Here is a 9489-nt window from a genome sequence, read left to right as displayed (position 1 = left end):
AACTTTGAAAAATCATGTTTGGCTAAATTGATTTGTTTGATGTTTCGTCGCTTAAAACAAATCAATATCAATAAAGTCACATGTAGACGTCAAGTTGGCACGTACTTCACTATGTAAATTTGCGTTACTTTTCCTTTGAGTACTCAATTCGAATGCCATATTACAGAAAAAGTTATTCAATTAAATCAGTGCTTGCTAGGGAAGTTACCTGAATTGCGATTTCATACAACGTTGCGTATTCAACAAAACTTTGATTGTCAATAAATGAAAAGTGCTTTTAATTTATTAGAAAAACAATTGAAATATTATTGAATTAGCTGAAGGTATCAATGCTGCTGTTTGATGAAAGCTCTATTTTTAAAGCAAACTAAACTGCAACGTGAACGGCATTTGTTCAGATTTGACATCAGCTATCATGAGTTGAGGTGGAAATTATTTTTCATCAAACTTCCGGTGAAACTTGAACGTCTTCGCCATGTACTCGGATTATATCAATGATAACGCTATGCATGTACTCAAAGGCTTCATCAGCAAGTAAGATGTCAGTATGTGACCACAGAGGCCATGTAACTATGTGATCAATAAAAGGCCGATCTGTTGATAGCGAATTGATGAATAATATGAGTTTGTGTAAATTATTTCAGAAGCAAATATTTACCTGGCAAAATGTTTCTCAGCTTTTGAACGCTTACTGGTGGAGCAAAATAGTCATTTAACCCACTAATGAGAACCAAATTGTGTATTGGAACATTTTCAAAGGGAAATTTGGGCGGCTCTTCCGAACCATATACTTCAAGGTTTGTCTTTGGACCATAATCAAACTCACGAATTTGATCATATTTGAATGGTTGAATTACATGAAGAGCATTTTTAATTGAGTTTTGATCCACTTGACTGAGTAGTACTTTTATTTGATCTGGTGAAATCATTTCTCGATCAGGTCCAAACAAGTAATTGTAAATTTCGAGGCAAATCAATTTGACAGCATCGTTTGTGCATATTATCGATAAAATGGCATCAAATTCTTGGAGAAAGGGTATTAAAGGACCTGAATATTGTGATCCCATTTCCGTGAGCAGTAAAGATGATGGTATAACAGATGTGACTCCCTTTCTGTGACCATAAAACGCTATTGGTGCAACAAGTATGTTTAAATCCAATTTACAGGCAAATTGTGGTTGCTTCACTAATAGAGTTAGCATTGTAATAGTTGCTTGTGAATAACCGATGTAAACAATTTTCTCTGAATAAAGTTACAAATATTAAAATTATCGATTGAATAAGTGTGTCAGTGCAAATGAAGCTCTTACCAAATCCAGTTTCATCAATAATATAATCCACCATAGCAGTTATATCATACTTGCCCATTTCAACGAAGGTAAAGTTCCAAAATTCAGCATCTGAAAGAAGATATTCATCAGAGGCAAATTCATAAACATATTGATACATGTATATTAATAGAATAAGATGTAAAAGCTTATAACTGTTTAGTCTAAATAAATTAATTATGCAAATTAGACAGGATAATTTACCTTTATATGGATCGAGTCGAGTATGATTCGAATACCTGGTCCTCTGTCATTTCCCAGCCAAACATCGAACTCCCCATTGGCCAAAGCAAAAGCAAGACTTTTCGATGTATCATGAGGAGGACTACCATCGACCCATTCCTTTATGTGACCGCCTGGTCCATTGATCATGAAGCTACTACATGATGTGGGTGCACCGTGAAGCACTAGAATTGGCTTGAGGTTCCGTCCTCGAGCTGCTTGAGCATATGGATTGATGATTCGATACAACTCAAGTATGTAACCATCTTCTGTTGTAACAAAGTGACGTTCGTATTTGAAGCCTCGAGATACAATCAACTGTCCACAGGTTAGAGCTTGATTTAATGTTGTCCTGAATGGATTCAATATAAGTTGTTCCTGGACAAAATTAGGATTCTCTGGTGGAGGCAACTTTTGATATGAGACGTTTGAATAGCTTGAGGAAAGAAGTAGACTTAAAAGGAAACTTGGAATTATGCAAAGGTGGAATAACTGCGATAAATTAGAACCCATTTTATTGACGGAAATATTCTACTTCCTTTACTTTCTATTTCAACCACTAATTGATTGAATTATGTGCCAACCTGCCCTTGTAATTATAAATTTATTTACTGAACATTTTACTGTGTAAATTTTTTGTGTGAATATTTGCTGATCATTGAAAATTCAGCCCTTTGATGTCTCGACTTGAGCATTAAATATAAATATTAATCTTGTTTTGGCTAAAAAACGAGCAAATTCAAAGTACCGCTTCTCTGCACAAATATTTGAATTTGAGTAATGAATCAGATTAAATGCCTATGCCTGAATTTCATTTCGGTCAAAATTCAACTTATTCATTGTACAATCATTATATTCATAATATCCAAGTTGTTTCAATCAGTTGAATTCATCCGCGAATGCTTCTCGATGAAAGAAGTAAACTTAACTTATCTGTTTTTCTCAATCGAAGCGAGGGTAAATTATCTAGAAAAGCCAATTGGTGCTCAAATTTCCGTTTCACCTTTCTAACGATTTAGGACTAGATTATCAAGATCCAAGGAATCGACTATTAAATTTACCATTTACCATTTACATTGATATTAAGATCTTGAATTGTTTTAAAATTGAAAAATTGTTTTTTCGTTAAGTCGGTTTAGGTAAACTAGAAAATATTTGCTCATCCTTGTCAGCCATTCACTTGTGCTTTATATGGTTTATAAATATTAACCTAAAATATTCAATTAGCTGAGATTGATTCAAAATAAGATTAAAAGACTGCAAACATTTAGGCCAGTCGCAATTGAAAAGTTTCAATTCATTAAAAGATTAGAACAAAAATGTTTCTTTTCTTGATCACGGATCTTATTATCATTATAATTGTGATTCATCTTTTTTTTGCTTTACCATATTTACTTGTATTCATTCCCAACTGTATATCAATTTCAATGAAAGTTGTCAACATGTTTATAAACCTGTAAAAATGCAAATCTCCTTTGGAGGTCAGTATTGAGGTCAGTCTTTTTCATCTTCATTGTTGGTAACATGAGATGGACGCAAATTGATGATGAGAGACAGCATTATGAAATAAATCACAGTTGATTAGGCAAACCCAAATTAAACTAGTCAACTCTAATCTCACGTGCACAGTAAAACTAAGGGTCAACCAACAATTTGTTACATTTTACCTTCTTTAACTAACCTAAACATCTATTTTTGTTTTTGTTTTTACAGTAAACAAGAGGAAAAACAAACGCAATAACTCAAACCAAATTTCAAGATCAAGCTGAATTACGATTCAAGATCATACAGATAAAGAAGGCTAGTCAAGCTGCTTCAGACTCAGATTGAAAAAAACTATAAATCGAAAGCTTATGAGTAGAGCATTCCTCCAAAATCAGATCGAAATTCGTGTTGAATTAAGAGTTATCCAGAAAATCTCTTGAACGCCATGACGACCACAGAATGCATTACTCATACAAACATACTTGAATCATCGAACACGACATCCCAAACAATCTTAGGTCAATTGGGCTTTCCTTAGTTACATTGCATTCCCAACAGTTAACTCGATGAAAAATTGACAAGAACTTAATTATTAATTTTTTATAAAGTGTACTTTACGATTTAATGTGTTAGTCATCTTTGGGGACTTTCAGTCAAATGACATTAACTTTAACTGTATCTTTCTTGTTAAAAATAACATTATTCAGAAGCCAAAAGAATGGTTATTTGATGAAACTGGGCAAAGCTAACCCAAGAGTCAATGAAATGGTTGCCAGTGATGATACGAAACTGGGTGAAACCATGCAAAGGCCAGCAAATGTAAATCCAACATCATTCCGATTGGTTCGCAATAGAAATAAATTGATCTACAGAACATAAAGCATTATATTTTAGTGAACATTAAACAGTTACAAAAATGAATGCACAGATGATTCGAGTCTTACCTCGTTCATGGTTGCGATTGTATGGGATGAGTCGAGTGAAAATGAGAGTCGATAGACTTTGTCAAACATTTGGATTGATAGTTGATTTACGCGAACCAAATGATAAGTAACCCAAAAAAGGTAAAACGCATCAACCAGAAATCTCAAGACAGCGAATGACAGAAAATAAAATGAGCTGGCATAACTCAATATGATACCAAAAGCGAAAATACAATGGCCAATGTAGTACGAATAGAAAGCGAAAAGAACAAATGTTAGAAATTTATCCATGCAACGAATAGATTCAGTTGTTTTATCGTAACTTAAACGGATTAATTTAGCAATACGATTGATATCAATCGATCTTTCATTTTGCCTTATAATTATATCCAGTGAATTGTTTAGAGGTATGAAGCTTGATTGGCAATAGATGCAGCATTCAATGATAAATTGTACGAAAATTAGTGAACTACATTGAGTGATGCATGCTGTTACTGAAAGGAAAATCATTTCACTTCGAAAACCAAGTTTGCGATAATAATTGAGATAATTGTTGTACCCAGTAATGGCCAGTTCACAAATAAAGGCCAACTTGATGAACAATCGATTGATTTTGAGTTGTTTCTCCACATATTCAGTTGAGTCAATATCGAAGCCATTCTTGACGATCCTTTTATAAGCATTCAAGTATTTTATGTACATTGAATAATCCATGTAAAAGTTCAATAGGATTAAACCAAGGCTTAGAGCATACAGTTGGTTGTAAATTTTCTCATACTTGACAATATTGTCGTCGTAAAGGGAAATTGTTGGATCAAAGATTGAATAAAGTCTGTAAAAAGTTTTGAAGATCATTAATGCTGAGCAAACCCAAATTATTATTTTACTTGATACATTTTTATTAATACGAACAAGTAAATAGCCAAGTATGCTGATTGGTTCATGTTGGCCATTGCCGTTGTGTGTTGACTCGATTGCATCCATAATTGCTGATTGTCAGTTTGATTGTAGTTTGTTAAACTAAATGTCTTTCTCGCCTTTTCAGTTTCATTGATTATGTGTTGCGTTGGTGAACTTGTTTTTATAATAAAACTAATCATCAATCATTGGAACTGAATAAATTGAAATGTAATAATTTCAACCAAATTATTGATTCATTAAAAATAGACTGTTTCTTTTGAAAATAAACTGTTTATTGTTCGTTTTAATTTCAATGAAATTAATAACATCTTTGTTGTGTTACATTGACACCAAATTGTGCACACTGGTAACTGCAATTAGCGCAAAAAATTTGGATTTCAGGAAATTTTAGTGGATTTCTGGGCTCTGGAAATTGGAAAATTTTTTGTGCTATGATTGCCAGATTGCGCTATACACGATTTGCATATGACTGAACTAGAGATGATTCATCGCCAATCTCAATCTTTACTTTTCTGAAACTATTGAAAAGACTTGAGACCTTCATAGTTTTATCCTGATTGATTAGGAGTAAGAAATTGAAATTCAGAAGCTTTAACTTTTGTGTAAAAAGTTGAGTGGTTGCTTGGTTTGCAGGGACATGGAAATGGATTAGATTGCTGTAAACAAAAACCTTCTCTGAGGAGTAGTTATCGAGAAAATTGCTTCTTAAGTTGAAAATTCAATTGCATTTTGTACAGTTATGGGACCAGACATCTCCATTAAATTGATGTCGTTGATGTAATTGTTGATGCCAAACCAGAAAATGGATTTACTTTGAAAAATAAAGTTGCATTCTTTTGTGCAAATGGATAACTTCAATTTAAAGTTAAAGCTCCCGTTTCGAGCGATGGTGCCAGTTAGAAGGTTGAAACTTGTCTACCTTCAACAGAAAGGGCTGGCCAACCGCACCAGTTAAAAAATCTTTTAGAGTCATCGCTGGTTCCTTCGATATCAAACAATAACATCGAAACTTTGTACCTCGATAACTCAATAAATACATGAGCTATTAACATAATTCCTTCACCAAATATCATACATTGCAATGCTCATGTGATAGCAAAAGAAAAAATCACCATTTCCGCAAAATCGCTCAAGAAACATGAGTTTCTAATGCAAAAGTTTGCTTTTGTTGTCAATTGAATGCTTAAAATGCTTCTTTGAGGTAAATTGCAACTCTTTTGATTCATTCTCGTTATGTGCTAAAAGTATTTGATTGTGTACGAAATTCTGATACAAATCTTTCTGAGATTCATTAGTATTCTATTATGCCACTTGGTATATGACATTTGAGTCCAAGAATTGTGTCGATAGCTTTTGTACTTGTTGAGTTATCGAGGTTCAAAGTTTCGATTTTATTGTCCAAAATCGAAGGAGCCAGTGATAAATCGAGAAACATTTTTAGTAGGTGATGTTGGCCAGCTCTTTTCAATTACGAAAAACAAGTTTCAATCTTCTAACTGTTATCATCGCTCGAAACGGGAGCTTTAACTTTAAATCGAAGTTATCCGATTGTACAAAAAAATGAAACTTTATTTTTCAAAGTAAATCCATTTGCTGGTTAAGCATGAACAATTACATCAAGGATATCAATTTGATGGAAATATCTGTTTTCATAACTGCACAATAAGCAATCGAAACTTTAACTTTAGACGCAATTTTCTCGAAAACTATAGCTCAGAGAACACGATTCTTGGACTCAAATGTCATATACCAAGTAGCATAATATAATACTGATGAATATCAGAAAGATTTGTATCAGAATTTCGTGAAAAATCAAATACTTTTAGCACATAACGAGAATGAATCAAAAGAGTTGCAATTTACCTCAAAGAAGCATTTTAAGCATTCAATTGAATACAAAAGCAAACTATTGCATTAGAAACTCATTTTTCATGGGCCATCTTTGGGCAACTGGTAATTTTTGCTCTTATCATAGCATACCAATTGCAATATGAGTGGTTTGATGAATGAATTGCGTTGATAGCTTTTGTACTTGTTGAGTTATCGAGGTTCAAAGTTTCGATGTTATTGCACGAAATCGAAGGAACCAGTGATAAATTGAGAAGATTTTGCAGTTGGTTAGGTTTGGGGGACCTTTTGGTTGAAGGTGCACAAGTTTCAACCTTCTAACTACTCTTATCGCTGGAAATGAGAGCCTTTACCTAAAATCGAAGTTAGCCGTTTGTACAAAATATGAAACTTTATTTTCCAAAGTAAATCCATTTTCTGGTTTGGCATGAAAAGTTACATCAGAGGTATAAATTTGCTGGAAATATCTCGTCTCATAACTGTACAAACAGTCATCGAAGTTTTAACTTTTGAAATTTATTGAAAACAACTTTTTCATTTCGCAAATGGTTTAATCAAGTGTTTCCTCTATTTATGCATGTACTTAGCAGCAACAATCTTTTTCACGTTTATTTTCTGTACCGTGGTTAAATCCATGATCCTCCCAAAAACGTTGAGATCAGTGAGAATCTTCGAAAGCTCTTTGATAATCAATTTATTTCTAGCTTCTCTCAAATTTCTCTTTTTCTGAGTTTCTCCACATTTTTCTGGCATACGCTCTTATTGATCGCTGTATTATTAACAGCACCACAATATTATATGGTGCTTGATTACTTGATAAAACTGGGCAATGCTAAGCCAAGAGTCAATGAAATGGTTGCCAGCGATGATACGAAACTGGGTGAAACCATGCAAAGGCCAGCAAATGTAAATCCAACATCATTCCGATTGGTTCGCAATAGAAATAAATTGATCTACAGAACAAAAATTATTATATTAGTACATGATATTTCAGTGAACATTGAATCATTAAATAAAATGTTAGAGGTTTACCTCATTCATCGTGACAATTGAATGGGATGAATCGAGGCTAAATGAAAGTTGATAGACTTTATCAAAAATACGAGTTGAACTTTGATTTACACAGACTAAATGATACGTTATTAAAACAAGGTAAGACGATTCACCAAAGAACCTAAAGATCATCCATAAAGTGTAATAAATTGAACAACGACTTGCATCCAAAATTTCACCAACAATAAGAATACAATGACCAGTAAAGTACAAATAAAAGACGAAAATGGCAAAAGCTAAAAACTTGTCCATAATACGAACAGATTCAACTGTCTTACTGTAATACAAGCGAAGTGATTTGGCAATGCTATTCATATTGTTTGGCAATGACTTGTTCAATAAAGAATCAAGTAAATTGTTCAAAGGCTTGAAACTTGATTGTGAGTAGGTACAGCACTCAATAATGAATTGCATCGAGAAGACGTATCCAAAAAGAGCAAATGCCATTAAAATTAACTCGACGAAAAAGACTATTGAAAAGTCAGTCGGTCTATCGGATAGATAATGGTTAACCGAAGTAGTTAGCATTTCGTAGATGGTTGCAAAAACTAGAAAAAATCGGTTGATTTTGATGCACCTTTTCTTAAATCCATTTGAAGCTAAACCAAAGTTGCTACGAACAATTGTCTGGTAAATGTCCAAATATTTTAAGTACATTGAACGGTTAAATTTAAAGTGCAATATGATTAGGCCAAAACTGATTGAATGCAGTTGAGTGTAAATTAGTTCATACTTGACGACACCGCGACTATGTGGGGAATCTTGTTGGATTGTTGGGTTAAAAACTCGATATAATTTATACAGACCTTTGGCTGTTATGCCCAAAGAGGTTATCCAAAATATTACTTGGCTTGTTACATTTTCACGTACAAAGGCACGGCCAAATATACTGATGGGTTCATGTTGGCCATTTTGACGATTTGATTCAATATCGACCATTGTAAATGACAATTTCAACTATTTCTTCTGGTCAAGTCGAGGCATCTTTTTATTTTTGTTCATCTCATTGTTACTGTTGGTGACAAACTTGATGTTTACTGTTATTCCGTCCATAAGTGAAGATGTAATCAATCAATGTTGAGTAAATTGAAATAATTTTAACCAAATTATTGATTCGGTGATACTTCAATGATTGATTCAACAAATTGGTTATTGATTATCAATCTTTCAAACTGACTTAAACAATCAGTCATTGATGTCAATGTAAATAATTCAAAGTCAAGGTTAGTTAATACTGAGAAATGAATAACATTTTATTTAATTTGATCAAATCTATTCAGAGAATTTCAACGAATTTTGGGCTGAAATTAGAGAAAGCATTCGATTCTTAGCTATCTCATTAAATCAAATTGAATCCCTGCCAACTTAACCAAAATCAACCTTAAAACCAAAGAAATGACTTGAAATGACATTCTATGGATGTGCTGCACAAAGATTTCTGGTTGTCGGTAAGATTCTGGTAAAAAGCCTGATTCATCATTGTATATGTAATATAATGAATTAAACCATGCATTTTATCAACTGTTGGAGTGATTAACGCCAATTGAATATCATTAAGCTATAACTAACTTCAATTATTATAATAATATATAAACTAGTACCAAGCAGACAAGTTTTTTTATGAAATCAGATACGAGGTTTCATTGTTTCTATCACATATTTTGTATTGATTGTGCTAAATGAGCTAATTAAATCTTTCTTGATCTTTA

General features: G+C 33.0%; 1 protein-coding gene and 1 long non-coding RNA gene across 2 annotated transcripts; both read right to left on the bottom strand.

The window, feature by feature from the left end:
- Nucleotides 1–254: 254 nt before the first annotated feature.
- Nucleotides 255–1237, bottom strand: LOC112539280 (lipase member N-like). The gene is made up of 2 exons (XM_025161671.2): nt 659–1237; nt 255–594 (listed from the first exon to the last, which is right to left on the bottom strand). The coding sequence occupies exons 1-2, from the start codon at nt 1200–1202 to the stop codon at nt 443–445; spliced, it is 696 nt and encodes a 231-aa protein (XP_025017439.2). The 5' UTR covers nt 1203–1237; the 3' UTR covers nt 255–442.
- A 2390-nt stretch (nt 1238–3627) lies between these two features.
- LOC112539282 (uncharacterized) lies at nt 3628–4401 on the bottom strand. Its single transcript, XR_016198275.1, has 2 exons — nt 3980–4401; nt 3628–3901 (listed from the first exon to the last, which is right to left on the bottom strand). It is a non-coding gene; the product is annotated as an uncharacterized LOC112539282 (long non-coding RNA).
- Between the last annotated feature and the right edge of the window lie 5088 nt (nt 4402–9489).

Source organism: Tetranychus urticae, chromosome 2, assembly GCF_039701765.1.
Source record: "Tetranychus urticae isolate SD_2017Ah chromosome 2, NJAU_TeUrti_SD_1.0, whole genome shotgun sequence".
NCBI lineage: Eukaryota > Metazoa > Arthropoda > Arachnida > Trombidiformes > Tetranychidae > Tetranychus > Tetranychus urticae.
This window is presented reverse-complemented; position numbering and strand designations above follow the sequence as displayed.